We start from the raw sequence: 26,278 nt of genomic DNA, 5'->3' as shown, positions 1-26,278 counted from the left end.
CAACTCAACTTACTACCACCTCGGGCTGTCCATATCCATTCCTAAACGGACTATACTTAGTAACAAATCTCACTCACCGCCCACTATCGATAAAGATTATACTCTACCACCGGTATACAACCATCCTCTGGTCGAAAGTCCACGGATCTCCTCCATACTTGATGCATAAGGAATTCAAGCCTTCGAAGAATGCATGTGGCGCAAAGCAACAATAAAGACAACAAGTAACGACAATACCTTTTCCCGACTCGATAATCGCATCTCGGTCTTCACATCGATTTATTCTTTGATCTCCTTTCATTCGACTTTCTTTGAACATCCCCCGTTCACGTATATCGGGTCCCAGAACATTTCTTGTCGTTTCCCGTCTCCCTTTCAACCACCCAAAACTTAAAAGAGTACGATTTAACTTAATTCGACACCCAGCTCCTCCATCATAGAACAGAATGCTCCAGCGGCATTTTGAAAATCTATAACCATGAGTCCAGCGGCCATCGGTGGCCCCCACCTGCGAACTACCTCAATCAATGGAACTGGGCCAATCAACAACACAAAGAAAGATGGCGTTAATGGTACTGGCACTTTGAATGCTAGTAGTCGAATACTACCGCATCTAGACGATCTGGTGAATGCGAAACCACTTGTCGATAGACAGTCCTCGTTACGGAAGTTGCTGGAAGCTGGCGAAGAAGCCGCGAAACATGCGGAAACATACCTAGACTTTAAACGCCTGGACTTGGCTCTTCAACAGTACATCATAGCCTTTACAATAGCCGTGGAATATATCCCCCAGAGTCCGCATTATCCAGATCTAAGGAGTAGGTCGGATTACACTCGACTATACGCTGGCTTGCAGAAACGGCTCAATGTACAACATCATAAATTCGAGGAAGTCAAGAAAATAATCAAGGAGGATAACACAAGAACCGGAGTCAGCCCATCTAGTTTACTTCCGTACAATGGACAATCTGTTCCTGGAAATGCCAATAACATTGCATTCAAGCCAACCATATCCGATGTCAATAGCAACCCAACCAATAAAAAGATTGAACCCCGTCAAAAGCCAGTGATACAACCGAAACCACAAGGGCTTCATGGCAATTCTATACAAACAGCAAATGGCGTATCATCCAGTCTGCCCAGCTCATCCGAGAGCGACTTGGCCGCAAGATTCGCACGTTTGAGGAGTCAAAATACTACAACCCCTACTCAAGATCCTAGGATTAGGACTCAACAAATTACTATTCCAGATGAAATCAAAATAGACCAAAAGTCAATCAATTCGGCATCGCAGTACAAGCAAAATGCGAGTATATTGCGGCCTCTCGGCCCAAGAGAAATGCCAATGAGCCCAGCAACTCTCAAGACAGAAAAACCCATCCTTGACATGGATACTAGTGTTCCCATGATGCCGAGAATGCCTGATGCAATCTATAGTCCAGCCCGTAGTACAGACGTGGTTTCGACTAACAGTCAACCGCCACTGTTATCTCGAGGGTCTTCCTACTTTAACGGAAAAAGAGAGCCTTCTAATTCAGTCGCAAAAGTCTCTCGCAATCGAATCGTAGTTGACGATGCAACTGATTATTTCTCTAACTCTGAGGTCAATAATTACACATTTGACCATGGTCATCCTGAGCCTGAACCCCGGATTGACAAGCCATCAATACCCAACGCTACAACTATTACTGCCGAGCAGCTTCATGGTTTTCTCAAAATGGGCTCTAAAACCTTGAGTGTCTTGATCGTGGATATTAGAAGCAGAGAAGAATTCAATGAGGGGCACATCATGGCCTCATCGATCATTTGCATTGAACCTATAGCTCTACGAAAAGACATGTCCGCAGAAGATCTTGGGGAGGGAATTGTTCTATCTCCTGAACCGGAACAAAGGTTGTACGATCAGAGGCATACATTTGACTTGATAGTCTATTACGATCAATCGTCGATGCCAATAAACACGGAACATGTTCCAGGCGAACCTCTTAATCATTTGCAACAATTTAGTAAAATTATCTACGATCATGCTTACGATCATCGATTGAAGCGACGACCAATGCTACTTGTTGGCGGTCTAGACTCTTGGATAGACCTCTTTGGGCCGAATGTATTAAAGAGCGAAATGCCTGGCAATAAATCTCTGGTCAGAAACAAGAAACATGACCATCAAGGTTTGGGTCGAGTTTCTATAGCTCGAAGAGGTTTAGTCGCAAAGAGAACACCTAGATTACGAACTTTATCAGCAGCAGAGGAAGAAAAATGGGATCAAGCTTTAAAACAAAATTCCGACGATGAATCACCTGCTCAGGATTCTGCCATGGACGAATCTTATTATGCCAGAACTACCGAGGACTTCATGAGGAGATACCCAGAGCTTCCATCAATCAAGCAATCCATGGCCTCGCCATCAATGCCAAGGTCATTGCCTCTCTATGATGGATCAAAAATTTCAGCCCCACCAACTCGTCCGCCACCGGCTCTTCCAAGACAGAGATCTAATGGCATTTTCGAACAGACACCCTACAAGAATTATGCCATGACAGGAGGAAATTCCAGCGCTCCACCCGTAATAGACCCTGGTCTCTGTGGATTAAGAAACATCACGGGTGGTCTCTGTTACATGAACGCCATTGTCCAGGCTATTGGTTCCTCGCCAGGAATAAGAAACATGTTTATTAAATTCCAATATCCTTGTATTCCGGAAGTCCCGAAAAAACCAGGCGAAGATAGCCCCCCGAGGCTGTTGATGACCCGGGCTCTGCGCAGCTTGCTACAGCATATGTGGTGTGGGAAGTACGACGAGATTGTTCCAAGAATGTTTCAAGTAAGCTTTTTATAATCTACGAATTCCATCGGCTAACAATTTGTAGCAATACGTCCATGCAACTGCTGTTGGCCATGAAGGTTACATAGGCCTTGATCAGTCTCGCATGGGTGACCATCATAGACCCGATACAACTTTTGGAACTGCTAGACAGCATGATGCCAACGAGTTTTTAGCTTGGCTTTTTGATGTTATCATGGACGAACAAAATATCCATCGCGACAAGACTGGACTTTTAGGTGATGTCTCAACTTTTTCTGCAAAGGAGAAAAGTGAATTGCCAAGAACTCAAAACTGTCGCGAAGGATACGAAAGGGCCCTTGAAACGTTGAATTCGCCCCTAGCAAAACTTGTCTGTAATCAAAAGATGTATGAGATAGTTTGTGAGACTTGTAAGGACACTAGCGTCACCTCAGATATGTTATCTCCTATAATATATCTAGGGGTTGATCCGAATGGAGGGTTAAATCAAAATTTGCACTCTCTGCTTCGGACGTATTGCCTGACTGAAGAGAGAACGGGATTGGATTGCGATGGATGTGGTGTCACACACTCGCGCACCAAAATCCAGAGGCAGCTCTTTTCTAGTCTCCCGGACTACCTCGTCTTTCCTTTCAAGGTAGCTCAAATGGCTGGTGAAATACAGGGTAATCGCTTAAATGTTCAAGTAAACTTTCCATTGGTTCTTGATATGGCAGAGTACACATGGCTATCACAGAAAGACGGATATTCGGATCGAGTTCTTCCGCATCAGAAACCACCATTCTTATACGATTGTTATGCCGCGGTACAACACAGTGGATCAACGGAATCTGGGCACTATTGGGCGTTGGTCCGTAGGATAGATCCGAATAACAGATGGACCGATAATTGGCACGAGTTCAATGATAGTAGAGTGATACCAGGTAAAACTTTTGCTGATACACAAAGCTATCGAACTGTTATGATCTTTTACCGTCGTCAAGGCGCTGCTTGATATCTACGACAATTGGCTACTTTCAGCAATGGAGTCATGGTTTACAAATTTTGGCGTCATGGGAGGGGCTCAACTCAATGGAAATGTATTTAGAGCAGGCGTTGGTTGTATAGTTGGGTAGCTCGATGCGGGAAAGGGAAATGGAAAGGAACAATGTTTATATGCGACCGGTTGGAGGCTTTGGATGGGGAAGATGCAAATATTGTCTACATGAATGAGTGAATGAATGAATGGTACAACAGTTTTTTTGACAACGAGGATGAATTGAATTGAATTGATACAAGGTAGATTTGTACTTGATGTATGCGAAAGTGCTATTGTTATATAGTCTTCATTCTTTATACTATTAAAATATAGATAATCCATCGGATTTTATCGGGTGTTGTTTACAGAGTATTGTGAGTATATACATTAGTGACTATGATATCGAATCCATAGTTTGTTTTCTTTCCTTCTAACTGTCTGTTATACTTTTTGTAGACTTCGTCGTGATGGTTCAATTATGTGCTCAAAACAACCTAATCTACACGCATTTCGATAAGAATGTAAGCAAACAGCTGCGGATAGCGATGGAAATATTAAATTGGGCATACTGATGTATTCATGCTGTAGCCGAATCCTGTCATACCACAGAGTAGGTATGTGAGAAAAAGGGGCTGTATCCTGATGTGGTATTGTTAAGCGTGCTCGCGTGCTAGATTTGTGAGGAGGTGGGGTAGTGTGTATGTATCTTTGTTACATATATGGATTCTCAATTGAACACCCCGGCGAGCCGGTCTAGCTTTTACTCATCGATGGACCATGGGAAATTTTATCCTGAGATTTGAAAGGGCTGCTTACTGGCTAAAAACGAAGGAGGAGAGATTACTTGAATTATTTACTTGATATAAATAAATAACCTTACATAGGTAGTAGCGATTCTCGAGGCTGATCGCCTAATTCAGTGATATTGTTCCATGTGAAGGAACTGAACTGGTTCTATATGATATCGGTTTGGCTTTTTGTACAAGGTGGCTTTTGAAGTTTTTCTAGTCACTTATGTCATTTTCGGATTTTCGGATATATTTTCGTGATGTGAAATCATCGGGATTTGTGATTGATATAAATGGGTGGATACAACAGTGGGGAAGTGTTGGGTTCATCTCGTGAGATTTTGGTATATGAGGAGGATGGATGGACGGAATTAATGATTTTGTTTTGTTTTTATTTTCAAGCGAGAGAGCTTTTCAGTCAAGCTTCGATCGATTCTATCATCCCAGTCCCACACTTCATCACATCATTCTTCTCAGCATGTCCGAAACCACCTACCTCATCACCGGCGCCAACCGCGGAATCGGCAAAGGTCTCCTCACTAAGCTGGTTTCCCGCCCAAACACCATCGTCATCGCCGCCGTGCGCACTCTCTCCTCCTCCATCCCCATCTTCTCCTCCATCCCCCTCGGCCAAAACAGCAAAATCATACCCATAAAAATCGATTCCACTTCCGAAACCGACCCCCTGACCGCCGTCTCCGAGCTGAAATCCACACACGGAATCACCAAACTCGATGTCCTCATCTCCAACGCTGGAATGATGGAATCTGACGCCATCGTCCCGGTTTTGAAATCCTCGCCAGAATCGATTAGGAGACATATCGATGTTAATACTATTGCACCTTTATTACTATTTCAAGCATTCCATCCGCTTCTTCTCGCTTCTGAGAATCCGCGGTTCTTTACTATTTCTTCGTTGTTGGGTTCGATTGCTGCGTGTGAGGAGGTTCGGGTTCCGTTTGCTTCTTATGGGATGAGTAAAGCGGCGGTTAATTATATGGTGAGGAAGCTTTCGTTTGAAGTACCGGAGGTGACGAGTGTGGTGTTTAATCCGGGGTGGGTCAAGACGGATATGGGGAATGAGGCGGCGAGGGGAGTGGGAATGGGAGAGGCGCCTACGGCGTTTGAGGATTGTATTGAGCAGTTGGTGAGGTTGTTTGATAGAGTGAAGAAGGAACAATCGGGGAGTTTCTTGGATGCGGCGACGGGGGAGGTTTGTGCTTGGTAGAGGGGTTGTGAAGTGGATGTGAGATTATGAAATTCGGAGATTTAGAATGAGATGTACAATATATGAGGCTTTCTTTCTAAGTAGCTTCAATCTGTAGAAATAGCTCTGGGTAGTGTGCTCCAGAGTAAGGGCAAGCACAATTCTTTCCATTGCTTTTGGTGCTTTTTCGTGGGAAAACAGTAGATATCACAAATTAGTGACCAGGATAAAAGTTGTCAATAATGGAATGATTCACTTGGCCTTCTCAAGTGAGCGGATTCCTATTCTTCTCCTTTTTTGTTCACTCAAGAGCTCTGCTCGTAAATACATTCACTACTATTGAACTCAATCCTTATCTTTCCGTAGACTAGAAATCCAGGCCACCTCTTCTGATTTTCCAAACTCCTCTTTATAAAAGCTCGTTGTAGTGGGTATCGAGATGGGATCATAGTCCAGAAGCAACCCATAAAGCCTCGCAAGGGGCTGGTATATGCAGTGGTGTTAACTGTTTTGACAAAATATTGAAGTACAAATATCCTGGATATTGATATTTGATATTCGGGTTCAAGATCATAGAAATAGAAAATTTACTAGAATCCGACAGTGAGAGATGTTGAAAGACAGTGGAAACAAGATGAGACGGCCAATGAAGACGCTGACGAAATTGCACTCAAACATCTGACACCAACTTAAGCGAACTCTTTGGTGCTATTTTTCGGAGGAAGAACACGTTATGTAGAAAACAGTTGATCGCAACTAATATACTCTTATTAATGCGTTCTTTAGCACGCAGAATCTAGCTTGGGCTACTTCGGCTCTTAAAAGGAGCCCTCCACTCATACCACTTTTGAAAATATCCACCACTATTCAGCTATTCATTGTACGTCTTATGACCACAGTACAAGTCTTTCAATCGTATGGATGATTGTATTGGGCTAAGTGCCCAATATGCGTGCTAAGTGAATATTTTATGAGCTACTACTCCGGACCCCGCTTCGGAATACTGTCAAGAAGGTCTAGACTTCTATTTAAGTCGCCATTGTACGAAGATCTAGCATATTTATGGCAGCTTTGAAAAGCACAAAGATGATCCATGGTTTGTGAAACGCCCTTCTTTCTGCGTGGCGAATATTAATATAGTTAAACGTTGACCTAAATAATATCTGCATATCTGCATGTATAAGAATGGAAGTCGATAGATCATCTGACGACAATGAAAGTGGTGGCAAGATGAGCGACAATGCGAACATATAAGTGACAGGCGATATAGAAAAGTATTCGGCGATGAATAATCACAATCTACTGATCAGCTGAGATTATCATAATTTATTTTATTCTTCAGATGAGTATTGAGTGATTGGTGACCTTCCAAGTGTACAGTCTGGAATCTAAGAGATGTTTCTCCATCTCTCATCGTAGACCACATGGAAGGCGTCTGCTCAATTTCCAGTGACACATATGCAGAATTTTTTAGGAAGGAGGTTTGCTTTTTTACAGACTTCTGATGCCTCTTTCTTCTCTTTTCGATCTGATTCACTCTGCTTCCATATCCAGTGGGTACCAGATGCAGTCATTCACATGTGAAATTCTTCACAAGAGTGAGTATCCCTGCTTCTCCTCACTTAAACAGAACATAGATCTCTATTTAAGTGGTCGTCGCATTCATAATAAACCAACCGACGCTTGAGGAAACAGGTATACGGTCCTCACAATAGGGTTTGGCACCTCAGACGCCAAGACGTACATGCGGCACTCCATATCTGAAGATACCTAATCAGAGAGGCCTAGTAGCTGCTTATTGGAGTCGCGTAGGAGCCAACAGAGTGAAAAGAACGGCGGGAAGCCCTGCCTTCTTAACGCTGTGTTGTGTCTTTGTGACCACTAGAGCTATTGACATAGTTGCCAACAACACAATGATATGGCACAACTTACTTCCAGTTCAGCACAGTCATATCCAGGATTAAAGAACATGTGTTTTGGGACACTTATTTCCAAGGTAATATCTGTAGAACCATAAAACCATGACAAACAACGACAACTTCGGAATGGACAGTGATTAAGTAGCAACAACATATTCCACCGACATTCAATTTGTATCAACGCAAAGCAGCATATGGTAGAAAGGCTCTCCGGTGAGAGTCGTACTTGCTACAAAGAATCTGCAGCTGAAAAACAATAGCATTATTTGTCAAAGCTAAGTTAAATTGGACTTCTCCAATTGTATGCACTGTAGAAATAGCCCTATGAAACACCTGCTCTTGCTTGGCCTTCAATCCTTTTACTATTGAGAAAAGTAGACAGGATAAGAAGGGCTCTTTATAGAAGACAAAATCTGCTTGTGTACTTCATCCCAAGTCCTATCCCTTTTAGCTGTAATTATCAGTGAGTGAATCACATGGTCTAATAATAGAATTAAGCGTTTCCGAGCTAAGAATTCTCCATTTGTGGTGATGACTTCGTTTTTCCTCAAAATCTATTGGAGTTACAGCCGTCTATTTGAGAAACCGATGTACATCTAGTTTTCACTCCCTAGGTATAACGATCAGTAATTCGATGGATCAACCGATGACAATGTCGAGTGATCAGTCGTTAAGTCATCATGGAATGTATTTCGTCTATATGGACAGTAAAGAAAAAACTATCGAAAGAACTGCGACATTAAGAAACAAAAACTTCGACAGCGAAGAAGAACTATATGTGATGACTCAGAAGAGATAAAATATACATTTCGATGACCCATTTTTTTGTCCCTTCGACTCGCACATATACAGTTAGACAGAAATGAAGCCGCGTTCCACGAATGATGTCAGAAACGCAAAAACGAACTTGGTGTGCGCTAGTTAAGATAGCGGGTAGTAAACAGGAGCATTCTCAGCTACGAAATGATTCTTTTACGCGCCTCCATTTGTGTACTATGTCCTCATCAATCCTGTGTTGAAGTAGTGCAAAAATAAAGTACGGTAGTAACCAAAACTCTTGAGAATATAACAGACCAATACCACTATACTCTCACTCCCATACAGCTCTCAATTAATTAGAGAGCTAGAGAACACTCGTACTTCCCAATAGTTCAACAACTTTCTATGTTTCGAAAATTCGGTATCAAAGGTTGCTAAAGAACTCGTGTTATCGATCATTCGACTCAAGGGGCATGAAATTTCTTTTTAGAAGATGAAAGACTTCTTCACATCTTCCTATTAAGCATCTCATATTTTAAATCTACTAATCCCCACATTTGCTCTATTTTGTTGAAGTATTTGCTTAATTTTCTGTCGAGACTTATAGAATTGAATTGGATTGAAATTGTTCAAGATTCTCGACTTGAAAGACTCTAAGGTTTCCGAATATACTTAATTTATTCTGATCATTAATTTAGATTATTGTAAGGAAAGTTTGTATCTCAAGATATTTATCATTTAGCTTTAGAACGATTTAAATTCCTCAACGTTGAACTTATAAAAATCCTTCAATTTGACAATTAAGCGAGTACATAATCCTGCTCCAATGTCTCCTTCAAAATCCGGACCTCGAACAAAATCAATCCTCTTTCTATGGTTTCTAGTAACTTGTTGGCTCCAAATAGTAATCAGTAGGTCTACTCACTCGTCTATAAGTAGGCAGTTTATAATTTCGTGCGGAATGAACGCCAAATGGGCCCTTGTACTACGTATGTCCTGATTTTGACCACTTATCGAGCAGGCCAAAATAGATTATTTTTAGAAATGTGTATTTATAGCAATGCACGTAAACATAATCTTTGCGATTGCTCATTGCTCCCTATATAAGTCAATCCATCTCATTTTCTCTCGATTTCTATTATAGAATCTCATTTTCATACAAACACAATTTCCAGATTCAAAATCCACAACTATTCACCTTCACCCGTCTATCGACTATCCAACAACTTATATCACAGTATTCACAATGTCCAAAGTTTCTGTAACTGATAGCTCACTGTGGTTCGAGTGGGACGATGCTACATTGAAACGCAAAGCATATGCCACAGAATCTGACAATGCACAAGATTACGCCGATAGACACGTTGCAAGAGATATACGTAAGGGGCGAAAAGAATGGTCAAGTGAAGAAGTGATGAAAAAAGCCAATGCTTCAAGATATGATTATAAGAATTATGAGGACAGAAATGTAGCAAGAGCTATAATTAAGAGAGACCGCAACGATGCCAGCAAAGAGGCCCATGAAAAGGCCGAAACGGCAATGGCAAATTTATCAATAGATGGTCCTCCAAAACTTCCTAATGACAGAGGAACTGCATCTAAGGATGCAACGGATTATGACAATCTGAAGAGGGGGAAAGAACCACAAAAGCGCAAGCCAAGTGTTCCTCTAGTCGCTAGTCAACCTTCAAGTGGAAGCGGTAGTAAACCAAGAACAGATAATGCGGGAGTACAAGGAAGGGAGGGTCGTAGTAGTGCCAGAGAAAAAGGCAAGCGTAATCGGTCTGCTAGCGCCTCTAGGACTAGAGATCCAGTAAAGAAACTTTCCACTGCCAACTCTTCGAATTCTGGCAAACTTTCCACCGCCAGCTCTTCGAATTCTGGCAAACCTCCCACTGCTAGCTCTTCAAATCCTGCCGGCGGAACAGAACCTGAACCCAGGGCCGACTACCCATACACACAGAACAATGAAGGTCGTTACATATGCCCAGAAAAAGGCTGTGAAACCAAGAGCTACTCTGAGAAGTTCAGATTTCGATCGCATTACGACACTATACATACGGGCAGGGCAAATTTATACTATTGCGAACTTGGCCATGAATGTAGAGAGGAACCATTCGATCGACACGATTCATACCTCAAACATTTGAGATCGGACCGGCATCAAAGAAAACAGGCAGAACGTAATAAATAGTTAGCAAAAACAACAACACGTGAATAAAACGTGTCATGAGGTCATGTTACGTTGTACTCCACACATGCACTGGACTGGGTAGACAGAATTACAATACCTTTTAACCCTATATGCGTTGTGTATATACCTTACCAAAAGTCTGCTCAACATCTTATCTCAATTACTCAAATCGAGCAAACACTAAGATCAATTGAAAACGTTGGGTTTCTTTCTAAAGATACTACTAATGGGTGTACGGACTAACAGGACACTACAAAAATGAACTGGTGAATATCTCTTAATGTATCGAATTACATATCTTGAAAATTGTTACAATGATTTATTGGATATTAAACAATCAAAATGTGAGTTTTTATATCAAACAATTAAACAATAATTATTACACGCAATAATAGCGTATTACGAGGAAGAACAGTGATTGAACGAAATGATAATAATAGGGTCATATATTGAATTACAAAAAGAACTAATCTTCTCCCTTAGTGAAGTGAAGAAGCGAGTGCGTAACTCCAACACCTCTTTCTGTGCTGCCTAAAAATTCAATATTTCCTCATGGCCTACAGGTCTACTCACCGTTCTGAGATGAGACAATATATAATCTCGTGCGAACTGGTCTTCAAAAGGGCCCTTGTACTGCATACGTCCTGATGATGACCACTTTTGAACTAGGTAAACATAATCTGAGGGTATGATTGATTAATATGACGCTTAACACGATGAAAATTTTACACACCACCGCCAACATAGTGGAACAATTTGAATGAAGAGATTGATCAGAAGGGTTTGTGGAAACGTATTTAAACAGTGCCTTTTCTATCGTTTTTTACTTCATTATATAAATCATCTCATCTCATATTCTCTCGACTTTGAGTACAGAATCCCATTCTCATACAAACATAATTTCCAGATTCAAATCTATAAATATCCACCTTCGTCTACCTTTATCTGTCTATCGACTTGCCAATAACTTATATACAGCAAGAGCTATAAGTATGAGGTCTCGAGAGAATAACAACACAGAGGCCAGCGGAGATGCCTCTAGAACCAGAGAATCAAAGAAACCTGCCACTGATTCTACCAAGACCGGAAATCCCAAGGCTAGCCCTTCAAATCCTCCCGCTTCTAACTCTTCGCAACCTTCCGATCGTTTCATTACTAGCACTGGAAATTCTAGAATACATCCTAAGTATGGCACTCGGGGTCTCCCCAAGCCTTCCCCTGGCAGCTTTCCAGAACCTAGAGAATCACCCGCTGCCAGCTCTTCAAAATCCACCAAAATCCCCACTACTAATGCTTCTATCCCCAAACCTACCAAACCTCCCACCGTCGTTGCAAGCTCTTCGAATTCCACCAGCGGATCCGGATCTGCAGGCAGAACGGACCCCCCAAAGAAAAAGAAGACACCTCTCATGTGCCCAGGATTGCACTGCAGGTTCGTAACTTTTTCCAAAGAGGAGGACCTTGAAAAGCATAACCAGGACGAGCATCCGAAAAAACGATAGATATATACATGTGAAGTGGGCAATGATTGTGGAGCCAACCCATTCTTGCGTCAAGATGCACTCGACAAAAACCGTAGATTGAAGATGCATAAGGTTAAGTTACCGAAGCCCAAGCAAAGTGCGATAGAAGAGCGAGCGAAAACAACAAAAAATAATTGAGAACTATGTAGATCCGAGTACCACCGTCGTAGGGATCTCAACTATCCAAATCGAGCGAACACCAAGATTGGATTTCTTTCTCAAAGATCCCACATCCAAAGATCTCCACCCAGCCAGCTTTTCAAATCCACTTTCCCAGACCGGAATATTAGATTCCTAAAGCTAAATAGTATCAAAGCATCAAGCATCAACCCATTGGAATTTTGGAGTACTAGCTATTGGAGTTTTCGGCGTTACAAACATCGAGATTATATAAACAGAACACACACTACACACACTATCCCCACCCCTCATACCTAGACGTATAGTATAAACAAAAAATAACCAAAAAGACTCATTTGCCCTCGTCAATAAGACTATTTCAATATCAAAGAATCGTGAATATATATAATTATAATACCTAGGTATTAACCGAATATACAGGATGATAAATTGTTGCATACCTACCTAATCAAGCTATCTAACCCGAGAGAGAAAAATCACTCCTCACTCCCACAGAACATAAACCCCCCAGACGATGAAATTTCTCGCAAGGTCTAAACTATCTATACCGCTAGAGTCGATAGCACATCACAAATCAATTCCCTTTACCTCTTACACTCCTCTTCACCCCTCCCTCCCCTCCCCCAACCCCTCGCTTAACCGCAAATCCAGAAAACAAAAGATAAAAGACAAAAATTCCACCTTCCATTCCATCACAACTTCTTTTTATTCTCCCTCCCTTATATAAAAAAAATAAAAATAAAAAAAATAAAAAAAATCCAGTCTGTTTTCACCTATCCAGATATCCATCTCCTCATATCCATACTATCATACAGATTTCGAAAGCTACTTTTCTCTCAACTTATACTTGTAAGATTCGATGTGTAGTTGATAGATAGGTATATAAATATAGGTGCTATATGTGTATACATCTATCTACCTATTCATTATATCAAAAAGACGAGAATCGCGGACTTCAGCTTTAAATTCCAAATCCCCAACCTCAAACCCTAAATTGCAAATCCTCAATCCTCAATCGTTCACTCCACACCTTCTCTTCAATTCCATTCTATTGATTCACATCAAAAACTTTGAAATCGCATTCGTAGATAGCCATGTTATTAATGGTACTGTCATTAAACCCATATCATACATTTTCCTTCAATCCATTTTCTCCATTTTCCATGCCTACCTCCCTTCTTTCTCACTCCCCTAAACCTCCAGGAACACCTCACCCCCCTCATCTCAACAGTATTTCCTCAATTTCCACCCTCCTCAACCCCACCCCTAAATCCCCAAATCCAAATCTACAACCCACTATCCTGACTCGTTCCATTCCTAAAATTTAACAATCAGCAAACCACTCACCAAAAATCCTACATTCCCAAAATACAAAAAATCATCTCACATGAACAATATTTCAAGAACTCGCTCGCTCATTACAAAGGACCATCTCACTTATGTTTCTCTTCGGCATGTCCCGCAGTCTCCTTTTGTAATTCCTTGAGTCCCTCTGCGGAATGATCATCATGTTCGTGGCGATCTGCTGCTACCTGTGTGTTATTGTATTAGTGAACTGTCTTTCCTTATAATTATTTTGTACGTAGGGCTGAGTATAAAAAGAAAAGGAAATAAGAAAACGCCAATGAATAAATTCAAATAAATCTCAAAATTGAGGAAGGAAAGCAAGGCAGATGAAACTACTCAGTCCCCCAATCCCCACTTGCTAGTCCCTCCCTTTTCGAGGGGTTCCCCCTCCTTATCTCCACTTCCCCTTCTCCCACCTTTACAGAAGTAATCACATCCTCCTCCCACATTCCCTTTTTTCTCAACGACTCCAACTCACTAGACAAAAGAGAAACCCTATACGGTGTATTTCCACCCAAGTATCTTTTCCTCCAAGACCATCTTCTCTTTCTCATCCTTCACACCCCTTGATTTCGTAGCCAAGATCTTCTTTCTATCTCGACCCTTCCGAACACCAATTGATTGAACCAAAATTTCAGATGGGAAGATTGAATTCAGTGCAGCTTCCATACATGCGAGACTTCTCTTGAGAGTTACTGTCTCTTTACACATATTGAAGGCGAGTTGTACAATCGCAGGAAAATTTATAGAGTATAAGACCAAGAATAACCTACAGCTTCTTCACTATCACTAGCCAATTCTGGTTTCCAGTGATTCTTTCCCTCCTTTTGTTTGGCCAATTGATCTTGCTTATGACGTTCATAATCCGCAGCTTTTTCTGGGGCATCTAAATTTCATGCATTGAATTAGTATCTCTTAATTTTTAAATCGATTCAATGACTTCGGGCGGAGATGAAAAGGTGCATAAGAATATTATCCTTAGAAAAGAGCAACAAGAAGTGAAAAGAACTCAAGAACAGCAAATCATCCTAGAATCCATACACCAGAGCCCTCGCATCTCGTATTTCGTACTCAATTACTACATCCCAACCCCTCCGGACATATGAGGTCCAATATATCGCAGAGGTAACTCCGCATACAATTTCCCAGACAATTCCATCCAAATCATATTTCAAAGAAGAAAATAACTCACGTCTATCACTCTCTTTTAAAGCTCGCATGCTCGAGATGGCAAATGTACGTTTGGTGGGGAAAGCGATGGAGACTGGACGAGCAGCTCGAATCGATTGACGGAGGATGAAAGACATTTTTGTGTTTGTTGTTGATTGAGGTGAATGTGAATATGAATGTGATTGTTTTATTTCTAATTGAAAGGGATTAGTTGATTGACTCTTCATCTTCTCTTCTTCATCTTCTTCTTCTCCTGTACTACACAATCAAGAAACCAACGAAAAAGACGTACAAACACCAATTCATCTCACCGAGCTGAATAACTTACAATTTAATCGTTCTTCCTAACAAATCTCAAATCTAAATCTCAATTGAAAATATAAAATATAAAAATAAACATCAACAAGAAAGAAAAGAAGAAACAAGCACAATAATAATCCCCCCTCCCTCTAGCTCCCCATCCACTAGTGCCAAAACCATTCTACCTCATACCTCACCATCATACCTAGGTAATTTCTCCTCCTCCATTGGTCTGTCCCATCATCCCAACTCAAAATCCAATCCTCGATTGAAGAAAACCTGCTCCTAGACATGACATTTCATGTGCATTTCGAAGCTTGGTGGTGGGGAAGTGGAAGATGTGGGACATGATGACGTCAATGATTTACAGGTTCCTACTCTGTTCGTACAGATATAAAGTTATACAATACCGGTATGCACGATATGCAGTCAGATCAGCATCATGATCTTGATCTCACAAACCCATCTATCTCATTATCCTCGGTACATATATAAGTAACCGTACTTTAACCGATAGATTCCTGGTGTCTGGATTTTAAGGTCGAGTATCGATATTGATGAAGAATTCTCGAGTCATGCAATACAAGTATTGCGAGAATTTCGATGCTCGTACTCCATTTGTAATTCAGGGGCTGCAGACTCCGTGCCCCTCCAACACGTATGTTATGGTGGAATTGTGTGTGATGCACGTTGATGATGCACACAGTGCAGAATACATCGGCTATCCACCATCCACCATCCATCATCCATCATCCACCATTCAAACATTCGAGGCCGAGGTCTCAAGCCCGAGATCTCAAACCTTCATTTATTCATTCACACTGCGATTCTCGGACTTTTCTGTGATTGTTTTATGTGTAATTGAATGTAATGTACTGGTAATATAGGTAATAATACCATACTCCATTCAATACAATACCAATCGACTTTCGACTTTCGACTTTCGTATTTCGTATACAGATACAGATACTGATATCAATCTACTCATTCATACTCCCACTCATACTCACAGTACTCGTAGATATCTAGATAATCTATAAATAATACCTTATGAAATATAAATCGTCGAAATTAAATTTCTTTCCTTTCTTCCTTTACGCGTATTCCTTACCTAGATATATACTCATCTACTATACGTACACTAAAATAAGTACTTTAAATACCTAGGTAGTATCGATATATTATCAATAAAAGATTTCTTTCCTTTCCTGCTTCATTACCTCTATCTCTATCTCTGTCTCTGTTCAACTTTCTTAATCAAATACCTACCACACCTATTATTTATTATTCCATCTAACTTTCGGCCACTCGAATCCGGCCGAGGGACAGACGAATAGGAGACACGCCCGGAAGCCGGAAAGTAGACGAGGTGCAGTCGCTGCATAATGCGTCGATGCGGCTTTCTTCAAGAGACAATTCATCCAATTTAAAGTTTATACCATGGAAAAAATTGTCATGGAAAAGACCCTTCCGAGTGACATACATTGGATGTCGAAGATATATAAAAGCCGTGCGAGATATCAGAGACCAGACCCGCGAAAGCATCTGCAACTTTCCTTTACCTCCTTTACATAAATTGTCATACGATTTCGGAGCATCACAATGTTGCCCGTAGCTGCTTTCGCAGCATTCCTCTATCTTCTGTACACTGTGATTTCCACCATCCGGGTCCTATACTACCATCCTCTCAGTCACATCCCCGGCCCCACACTGTGGATCGCTTTTCCCATATTTCGTCACCTCGCGTTGCTTCGAGGGAGGCAAGATAGCGCGCTTCGAGCTCTCCACCGCAAATATGGCGAGGTTGTTCGATTTTCTTCCGATGAGGTTTCCTTCATCACCGCCCAAGCCTGGCGGGACATATACGGCCACGGCCATAAACAACTGCCCAAGTTCAAACACTCGGCTGCAAACCCTCTGGATATCATTAACGCAAACGATGCAGACCACTCTCGATACCGCAAATCAATGTCTCATGCCTTTTCCGCGAAAGGGCTGCAAGCGCAAGAGCCGATTTTGAACAAATACATCGAGAAACTGATGACGAAATTGGAGCACGAAGCAACGTCTCGGGTGCCTGTCGATATGGTGAAGTGGTATAACCTGACCACATTTGATCTGATTGGCGATCTTGCCTTTGGACAGTCTTTCGACGGGCTGGAGAACTCACGGTATCACTTCTGGGTCTCGACCATTTTCGAATCCGTGCGCGCAATGCAGTTTGTCAAAGTCGGGGATATCTATCCTCTGCTCTTCCAATTCCTCAAACCTTTCATGTCCAGTGATTTGGCAAGCGCACGCCAACGACAGCGGGACTACAGCAAAACCGTGGTGCAAAAGAGGCTTGCGAACCCTGCGCCCTCCGACCTGGTCGACTTCATGGATTCCATGCTCCGCCATCGCGGGGAGAAAGATGGGCTCAGTGATGAAGAGCTAGTCGCAAATTCCAGTATTCTTGTGATCGCCGGCAGCGAAACAACCGCCACGTTGTTATCGGGTGTGACCTTCCTCCTTCTGAAGAACCCGGAGGCGATGCAAAAGTTGACGCATGAAGTGCGAACGGTCATGCAATCGGAAGAGGACATCACTTTTGCAAACGCGACGGCAAATCTCCCGTACATGTTAGCCTGTCTTGAAGAGGCCCTTCGAAGGTATCCCCCAGTTGCGACCGGCTTGCAACGAGTCACCACTTCGACCACCATGATTTCAGGCTATGAGATCCCCCCAAACGTAAGATCAGAAGCACATCAATCATCAATCCCGAAAAAGTCACTAACAATCCCCCAAGACCAGGGTAGCTGTTCACCAATCCGCCGCATACGATTCCCCTCTCAATTTCCACTTGCCCTCACGCTACATCCCGGAGCGCTGGCTCCCGGCCGCGAAAACCGATCCCGAATCGCCCTTCTTCCACGATAAGCGTGACGTGCTGCAGCCCTTCTCCGTCGGCCCCCGTAACTGCATCGGCCGCAATCTAGCCTACAACGAGATGCGCGTCATCCTAGCGCGAATCATCTGGCGCTTCGATCTCGAGCTCTGTCCGGATTCGCAGGCGTGGGACGTTCAGAATTCATACACCTTCTGGGAAAAGCCACCGCTGATGTGCAAGTTGACACCGAGGGCCCGTTGAGAGGTGTAATGGGTGTGCTACCACGTCCATTTAGAGGGGTACCACGTCCATTCATCGGACCAAACTCAGGAAAACAAATAATCGACCCCTTCCAAATCTCACATCCCACAAATAAATCAACCCGCTCTCTTCTCAAAAATCAGATGCGGATATTTTCTACATGGCTGATACGTAGATACCCCGATAATCCCTTCTCCCATTCATCCATCCTCTCCTAATCGGGCGGTCAGAACTTAAGTGAAGTGGGATCCTGTATGTATGTATGTATGTATGTATATAGGAAAATCACAGGAAAATATATCTACATTTTCCCGTTTGAAAGAAATTGAAAACCCGAATTGATATTCGTAAATATTATACATCTCTGGGGTATACACGGAAACGCACCGCCCACAACGCAATGGGCCTTCCACAAGTATTACAAAGCAATAAAACAACTTGATATCAAGATAAAGTGGTTATCTGGATATATAGAGATCGAAGGTAATGAGGAAGTAGATCACTTAACAAATGTAAATGCAATTGGATCTATAAACCAAACAATTGATAAGCTAACCGATTTCCCTACTACGTGCACGTCCCTGCTATATGCACGATCTCGATCACCCTTTTTGAATAACTTTAAAAATTAATAACAATTCCAATTTATAAGATAAAGAGCTAGCAATTTAATTGATAAATGATAAAATACAATACTATCTAAAAACATAATAAAATCTTCAGATTTTGAATTTCGATGGAATTCGTAGTGCTCGCCCTCTACTAGATTGCAATATGACCTCCTCCTCCTTCCCCTTCGAATTATTAGCTTTTACAGTATCAGAGAGCTCTATAGTCTTTGTCGATGTTAGATCTATAGTAGAAGAAACTTTGAGGAACTTTTTATTTCTTTTGATTAGAGATTTTGTTGATTTTAGAGTCTTTTTAACCTCCTCTTTCGTATCACATGTAATCTGATAATCAACCTCCTTTTGCAATACCTTCTCTTTCGTTTCAATCTCCTTCCATTCCTTTTCAACTTTCTTTTCAGCTTTTATTTGAAGTTTAGCTTTCTTCTCTTGCTCCTCTTTAAATGCTTTATCTTCTTGATACACTCTAGCTTTAATAATAGCAGAAGATAACCATAAAAACATACCATTCCTCTTCTCTCTAATAAGATTTAAATACTTTAAACGAGCTCTTTTCCTTTTTTCAAGTTTTAGAGCTTTTTCTAAATTTTTAGATCTATATCTTTGTATAGAAGCTTTAGCTCCTAATGTAGTTACAGTCTTAAAAAGCTTTAAAGTGATTTCATAAGTAGGAGTGCAACGAAATTCTAATTTCATTCTATACATCACTTTTGATGTATACAGTATAGTAAAAGTATCCCTACAAGTTTTAAATAATATAGGTAGTGTAAGAGAAGCTTCCGGAGCAATATAGTCAATCATAAGACTTCTATTCATAGGATATATACCCGTTTTTTCGAAGGATTGTAAGATATTATACCTTATACAAGTAAGCTCCCAAGCCTTTTTAAATATACTTCAAAATATACACTTTGTTATATCAACAATCCTTTTGTTATTGTGTATCAAATTATTCAATAATATATTGTAATTTGTTGAAAAGGCATCGAAGGTTTCAATGTTGAAAGGCTGTAATCGATATATAAAATAAGGAAAAAGAATTAAAACAATAATTTTTAATTTATTGTATTTTGAACGGAATTCCATATTGACATAACTAGAATGATTATCGATAATAAATAAACAATATCTTCCACCTGCTTTTCGATGTGTAGTAGAATCGAATACATTTATAAGCCAATATAGGCTAAAAGCATTCAACAACCACCCATTGCTTGAGATTTCAAAATAGGCTTTATTCTTCTCCCCTACATTCTGAATCTATATATTTTGTAGATCCCTTGAGTCTCCTTTATAAATAAGAGTGGAAGGGAGAGCTGTTCTATCAGTGTATATAGCTGCCAATAAAATGATAAACTCTCTTGATCCATTTTGTTTAGCTTTTATCATTCTGCCTCTATTATAGGCACTAGCACTCATTATCCTCTTCATAGTTCTTTCTATACTGATTATAAAGCCCTTTTTATTCCAATTGTATATATCTCTCGGCCGTATATTGTATTTTATGGTTACTTTTATCAACTAAATTAAAAAAAGAAAGGTATTAACAAGAGTGTTTTAGGTAATAAAGATTAACAATAATAGAAAATAGCTCAAACCAGATTATAAAAGTAATCAAATATAGCAACATTATCAACTTTTACACGCAAATTATCAATACAACAAAAATACCGATTTTTAAGATGTATTGAATGCCTCTTGACAAAATTGCTAGTTCAGTTTTTTCCTATCTCTTTGTCTAGGATCTCTTCTGTAAGGTTTCTGATTATGCGGCTTGTAGGAGGGATAGATCTCTATGTCAGCTTGTTGATTTGATTAATTAAAATCTCCTCCTGATCGTTAAAAAGCGTTTGTTTTGTATCGGAAAGGAACTGTTTTCTCAAGGTAGTTTTACCTCTATACCGCCGGGAGAGCGTGGATCGATCAATTTTAAAGAAATTAGTTGTTTGGGTATATTTAGGAGCTTGAACCCCTTTCAAATGATCTAATGCAAGCTCTATATAAGCCTTTAAAGGTATATCATCAATATTTGAAGCTATAATGTTGATATTTTCAAAGTCGTGCACGTAGTAGGGACATGCATATAGTGGGGAAATCGGTTATCAATAATCAGTGGGGTTCGAATAATCGTTTATCAAAAACGCTTATATACAGAATCTACCTAGTAGGAAGAGATAAACTTTTCTTTCTCTATTAGCTATAAGGAGTAGTCTTTTAGATATAGTATAAAGGAGCTAAAGAAATTAATTCTATTAAAAGTAGTCTTATATCAATTGATAGCTATAAAAACAGGTTATAGCGATTATATTGTTTATTATTAGTGATTTGGTTATTAAAATAATAAGCTGGATTGTTTATATGGTAGTGTTAAGGAATTATATTTTTTTTTTTAAATATATTATAAACGACTTAAAGTATTTAGATTAACCTCTTGCTTTTATAGAAATACAATCTAACAAGTAGATAATTATATATATCAAGAAACTCTTATATATATCTAACAAGCTTATTCAATTAATCATTAACTCAAAGTTCTATACTTAGATCTATTCTAATTATTAAAGGATGTCACGGGGTGACACTAAGCCCTTTCTGTCCTGTCCTGTCCTGCTATATATGTGAGAGTAAGGTAGAACTTCCAGTTCTACCTCCTAGTCTTTTGGGCGTTTAGCTCAGCGGTAAAGCTTCTGAATACTCCCAGAGGTGATCCCGTGACAAAGGATTCTTAAAAAGTAATAATCTTTTCAACAAAGCTTGCTACTTACCTCTTATAAACTCACCACTCAACTAATCATTTAAATATATTATATCTCTAAAAACCACAAACCCAATATACAATACAAAAACCCTACTACTCAATTAAATAAATAGTAATTCATTTTTGCTTTTTCTTTTTTATTATAAAAATCAAAGCCTATAACGAGCCTATTTACTTAAGAATCAAGTTTTATTTTAATAACAATTTGGATCAAATATTCTCTTTTAGAAATAGAAATGAATTATACCTGTAGAGAAGCGAATAACTCTTGGTATTAAAGTTGTCACGGATCGCACCCAATCGCAGCTGCGATCGCTCACGTGCGTGCTTGCGCACATGCACGATCACGTGTACATAGCTAATATATAGGAACGCTTTATAAGCGCTTTGCTCCCGATTCTATAATTGTAGATTCTAAGGATAAATTGTACCCTGCTTTTGCAGTTCTTTTAAGGCAAAGTGTCACAAAAGTTAAATTACTAAATTCGATTATAACAATTATACTGTTTGTGATATTTTGCCTTAAAAGAATTGCAAGAGCAGGGTACAATTTATCCTTAGAATCTATAATTACAGAATCGGGAATAAAGCACTCATAGAGTACTTCTATATATTAGCTATATATATATAATCATACATATGTGCAAATGCGCATATAAGCAATCGCAGTTGTGATTGGATGCAATCTATGACACTACCCCCCTTTTCGAAAAAGCTTACCCTCAAGCTTTACAATTATCTAATCCGTAAATATATCGGTAATTCCAATAAGACATTATTATTTATATTGTAGTATAATATGGTAAACAAGTATATGTGCAAATTTGCTTTTTTCGCAACAAGAAGATGTATAGGAAATGGAGAAAACTATCCTATAGCCTAACAATAATACAAAGCCTTCAAAGCATATAGATCACCCGAATTTCCCTTTCTCTTTTAAATCTTTTCTGGTTATTTATTTTCTTTATATTCCTCAATCAATAATCAACATGTCCTTCATACTATCAAGAAAACACAGTAGTAAGAACAAGTTATCGCTAATACAGCTAAAGTAGTGGGAGGATATACATACAGCGATGAGTTGTTTATCTTTCTTTTACATTTGCTTTACTGATATATTTCTTTACAACTTGTAGCAAAGAGGGTATCTGCCTTTTCTATTATATGAGGCAAGTGTTCTGTTGAGGAAGAGGAGGAGTCGAGTTGTAGTAGAAGTGGTAGTGATTTTGTTAGTGAGAAGAAGGATAATAAAGAAAATGGATTGGATAACGAAGATACATATAAATAAGACTTTCTTTTGATATTTCCAGCTTATAGTCAGCTTATCTAACAAATGCGATTACAGATATCAAAGACAATATACCTGAAGATAAAGTCGATCTTCAATATACTTATTGGATATATTCATTCCATTATCTTTCGAGACAGAATTCAAAGAAAGAATATAATCCCTTAATCAATCATATTAATAATTACAAAAAGAAGTTTATTAACAAATTAATTACAGCAATATATTATTTTTGTAATCTCGAAAATGATAGTGAAATAATTGAAAAAAATATCCTAAAGATTTTATATCAAAGTCAATCTGATTGCAAATTCGATACACCTTATTATAAAAACATTAGTTTTATTGATATTAATAAATAGAAATCTTCAAGTAAAAGATCACCAAAAAAAATAATACTACAATAGGAATAATGTATTTAAGAGAATAGCTGGGTTTATACTAGCTATATATACAATTATGTTTTTAGTAAGAGAAATAATATCTACTATCGACTTCCTGAATAATTGTTTAATTAATCTTACTATCTACTTTATCTAACTAATAAATATAAATGTAAGCATTTATTTAATAAAAATATACACAAGATATTTCTTTAATATCAATCAGCTATTGCTGAGTACAGTAATATAGCAAAGGTAAATTATAATTTTGCTAGCTTTTAGTAAAATTAATTTTTAAAATAATTTGATATACAGAAGGAGCTAAAGAGTTGTATTTCGAAAGAAATACTTTCTTTTACCCTTACTCGAAAAACCACAGAGCATTACATAACGAAGGCCGTATTGCGGGGAAACGAATTGGAACAACAGCACTAGCTTATTGTAATTCAGATGAAAACAGAGCTTTCAACAGCTCACGAATGGTTGGATGCAATTGAGTGCTAGCTCGATCTTGTTGTCGCGTGTACTACAACTAAGAGTTATCTTGTCTTTCGGCTTATGGTTGTTCTGTATATACTTATTGTTACTATTGGCTGAGGACTCGACTAATATTTCGATTTAAACTATTCAGTTTTTGCTATTATACCTTACCCGACTGTAACTGTTGATAATTATAGAAGCTTTCTTTCTGGTTTGATTTAAATCTGCCGGATAGAAAAAAAGACTTTCTTTGTTGATATTTCATTTTTATTTGATTGCTTTTAGTTTTTTATATAATTAGGATTTTCTTTATTATAATAATAAATTAAAGAAGTTCTTTTTATCTTTTTCATTTATATATTGATTGTTATCTATAAAATTATAATTATCCTTTCCATTCTTATAGAAACAAATTCATTCCAATAAATATATAGAGGGTTTTGATAAAATGGAATTTTGTAGGTAAAAGTTATAAAGGTAGTGCAAGGCAGTTTTTAAGTTAAAGACAGAATATCAGATAAGATTGTTATTAGTGTTTAGTCACAATACTCTATATTTAAACTATTGGTATACTTTCTTTATAGCTAAAATATACTTTACTTCCTATTTGATATCATCAATGATATTTATTAGAAGTGGTAGTTTAAGGATTTATTCGGAAAGTGAATTGTTTGCTGCTTTGCAGAGCTTATTAGATAGAAATACGGGATGGACTTTTATAATAAGCAATAAGTCCAATCAAAAGGAATCTCCAGTTTGATTAATGATTTTGAATCTATCTTGAATAGGGTAATCCAGTTTTTTGAATAGTTATTGTATCGGAAAGTCCCTTATACTGAGCTATATATAGTTTCTCATATCGAAATCAATTAAGTAGTAATATAAGTTAATTAATTGAGATATCTTTTCTTATATATACAAAATATTTTCTTTTACTTAATTGAATATTAGTTTATTATATTTAACATACTTTTTAGTATTGATTATATTCAAATTATTAATAGATATAATGGAGTTGAATTTCCAATCCCAGGGATTGCAGGGTAGATAGCTATATAAGGTCTTATACGGGGTTTGATTATTTAATAATTTATGAGGAAGTATAAATTGAGTGTAGTTTATTATTAATAGAAATTCAAATTAATCATCTTGATAATAGCTTATAAAGAATTGCAAGTGTTATTAGAGATATTAATTATAAATCTCAGTTTGACTATCAATTTACAAGTGATAAGCAATAGATAATTTGATTTGCGTTTTTAAAATATTATTAAATTCTTATCAGAATTTGGATATAAATTGAGAATCATAATTAGAGATTATAGTCTCCAGGGTACTATAGTATTTGTATATATAGTATAGGTATAAGCAGGCCTGATCTCTTAAATCAATTGATTTATAATAAAATATCGAAATAGCTTGTTTGATTAATTGATTGATAATAACGAATATATTATTGTAACTATATTTATCCTTATTAAAACTGCAGTAGTTTATAGTAACATATTGCTATACTTGTATAGGGATTGGGAACAAATGGAGAAGATTGGAAATACAATCTCTTGATATAGAGCTATACTTGTATTTGTGATAATTCTGTATATATTGATCGATTATATTATTCATATTCTTCCAATAGTATTAATTAGTTAAAAGAGTATAGATCTTTTTAATACTAAAGTGTATAGTGAAGACTAAATTATGAACTTTGCGAATCAAATAGATTTGCAGATTTTCGATATTTGATATATAAAGTCGATTATTATAAAGTAAAAGTCCTTTTTCGAATATGAAATACTTATATGATTTGATAGTTTGAATGTATAGAGTTTCTAAACTCAAATAGGATTTATTTGCTTTAATAATGTGATTTATAATATTGAAAAGCAATATGATTATATATATATCGATATTTGCAATTATATTCAGGTCTTACTGTAAAGATTTATGCATAATCTTTATATCCATCTAATCATTTTTTATAAACTACTAAAAACGATTCTTCTTCTTAATATTGTTCTGTTGATCCAATTTGTTAATATAATATATAAGCGCATTTGCGAATAGATTATTTTTTCCAATATAATACATAATAATAAAGTTATAATCAATAAGTAATTCTATCCAACATATTTATCGAGTATTCAGCTATTTAATAGATATAAAGTACTCAAGCATTTTATAATCAATATACACTTTGATCTAATACAGGGATCTAACAAATTCGACTTTCCAATAACCTAGGGATTTAATGATTACAAGTATTTCTTTATCATAAACTTCGTAATTCAGCTTAATAGCAATTATTATTTTCAAAAAGTAAGCAATTAATAATCATTCGTTACTATGCTTCTAAAATAATATATTAATGATTATATTATCGGATATATTGGTTTTCAGTATATAAGGTAGTATATAATTGTAATACTATAGAAGAA

General features: G+C 38.2%; 6 protein-coding genes across 6 annotated transcripts; 5 read left to right on the top strand and 1 right to left on the bottom strand.

Moving 5' to 3' along the window:
- Nucleotides 1–478: 478 nt before the first annotated feature.
- EAF02_001788 (uncharacterized protein) lies at nucleotides 479–3,800 on the top strand (the record flags this gene model as incomplete). The annotated part of the gene is made up of 2 exons (XM_038897836.1): nucleotides 479–2,824; nucleotides 2,871–3,800. The coding sequence occupies 2 exons, from the start codon at nucleotides 479–481 to the stop codon at nucleotides 3,798–3,800; spliced, it is 3,276 nt and encodes a 1,091-aa protein (XP_038762811.1).
- Nucleotides 3,801–5,090: 1,290 nt separating this feature from the next.
- Nucleotides 5,091–5,840, top strand: EAF02_001787 (uncharacterized protein; the record flags this gene model as incomplete). Its single annotated transcript, XM_038897835.1, has 1 exon — nucleotides 5,091–5,840. The coding sequence occupies one exon, from the start codon at nucleotides 5,091–5,093 to the stop codon at nucleotides 5,838–5,840; it is 750 nt and encodes a 249-aa protein (XP_038762810.1).
- Nucleotides 5,841–9,743: 3,903 nt separating this feature from the next.
- On the top strand, nucleotides 9,744–10,691 carry EAF02_001786 (uncharacterized protein; the record flags this gene model as incomplete). The annotated part of the gene is made up of 1 exon (XM_038897834.1): nucleotides 9,744–10,691. The coding sequence occupies one exon, from the start codon at nucleotides 9,744–9,746 to the stop codon at nucleotides 10,689–10,691; it is 948 nt and encodes a 315-aa protein (XP_038762809.1).
- A 992-nt stretch (nucleotides 10,692–11,683) lies between these two features.
- EAF02_001785 (uncharacterized protein) lies at nucleotides 11,684–12,193 on the top strand (the record flags this gene model as incomplete). The annotated part of the gene is made up of 1 exon (XM_038897833.1): nucleotides 11,684–12,193. The coding sequence occupies one exon, from the start codon at nucleotides 11,684–11,686 to the stop codon at nucleotides 12,191–12,193; it is 510 nt and encodes a 169-aa protein (XP_038762808.1).
- A 1,349-nt stretch (nucleotides 12,194–13,542) lies between these two features.
- On the bottom strand, nucleotides 13,543–15,325 carry EAF02_001784 (uncharacterized protein). Its single transcript, XM_038897832.1, has 5 exons — nucleotides 15,201–15,325; nucleotides 14,895–15,065; nucleotides 14,476–14,588; nucleotides 13,743–13,887; nucleotides 13,543–13,672 (listed from the first exon to the last, which is right to left on the bottom strand). The coding sequence occupies exons 2-4, from the start codon at nucleotides 15,007–15,009 to the stop codon at nucleotides 13,789–13,791; spliced, it is 327 nt and encodes a 108-aa protein (XP_038762807.1). The 5' UTR covers nucleotides 15,010–15,065; nucleotides 15,201–15,325; the 3' UTR covers nucleotides 13,543–13,672; nucleotides 13,743–13,788.
- A 956-nt stretch (nucleotides 15,326–16,281) lies between these two features.
- On the top strand, nucleotides 16,282–18,775 carry EAF02_001783 (uncharacterized protein). Its single transcript, XM_038897831.1, has 2 exons — nucleotides 16,282–17,902; nucleotides 17,961–18,775. The coding sequence occupies exons 1-2, from the start codon at nucleotides 16,775–16,777 to the stop codon at nucleotides 18,300–18,302; spliced, it is 1,470 nt and encodes a 489-aa protein (XP_038762806.1). The 5' UTR covers nucleotides 16,282–16,774; the 3' UTR covers nucleotides 18,303–18,775.
- The last annotated feature ends 7,503 nt before the right edge of the window (nucleotides 18,776–26,278 follow it).

Source organism: Botrytis sinoallii, assembly GCF_014898435.1.
Source record: "Botrytis sinoallii strain Bc 23 chromosome Unknown BSIN_002, whole genome shotgun sequence".
Lineage (NCBI taxonomy): Eukaryota > Fungi > Ascomycota > Leotiomycetes > Helotiales > Sclerotiniaceae > Botrytis > Botrytis sinoallii.
Note: the sequence above shows the minus strand (reverse complement) of the source record. Positions and strands in the feature narration are given on the sequence as shown.

What these genes read in the sequence shown, in the direction of transcription:
- EAF02_001784 (XM_038897832.1), bottom strand. Translation starts at nt 15,009, where the DNA reads ATGTCTTTCATCCTCCGTCAATCGATTCGAGCTGCTCGTCCAGTCTCC. An exon ending in TTTAAAAGAGAGTGATAGAC is followed by an intron (nt 14,589 to 14,894) that starts GTGAGTTATTTT and finishes CATGAAATTTAG; the next exon opens with ATGCCCCAGAAAAAGCTGCG. An exon ending in CTAGTGATAGTGAAGAAGCT is followed by an intron (nt 13,888 to 14,475) that starts GTAGGTTATTCT and finishes AATAACACACAG; the next exon opens with GTAGCAGCAGATCGCCACGA.
- EAF02_001783 (XM_038897831.1), top strand. Translation starts at nt 16,775, where the DNA reads ATGTTGCCCGTAGCTGCTTTCGCAGCATTCCTCTATCTTCTGTACACT. An exon ending in GCTATGAGATCCCCCCAAAC is followed by an intron (nt 17,903 to 17,960) that starts GTAAGATCAGAA and finishes CAATCCCCCAAG; the next exon opens with ACCAGGGTAGCTGTTCACCA.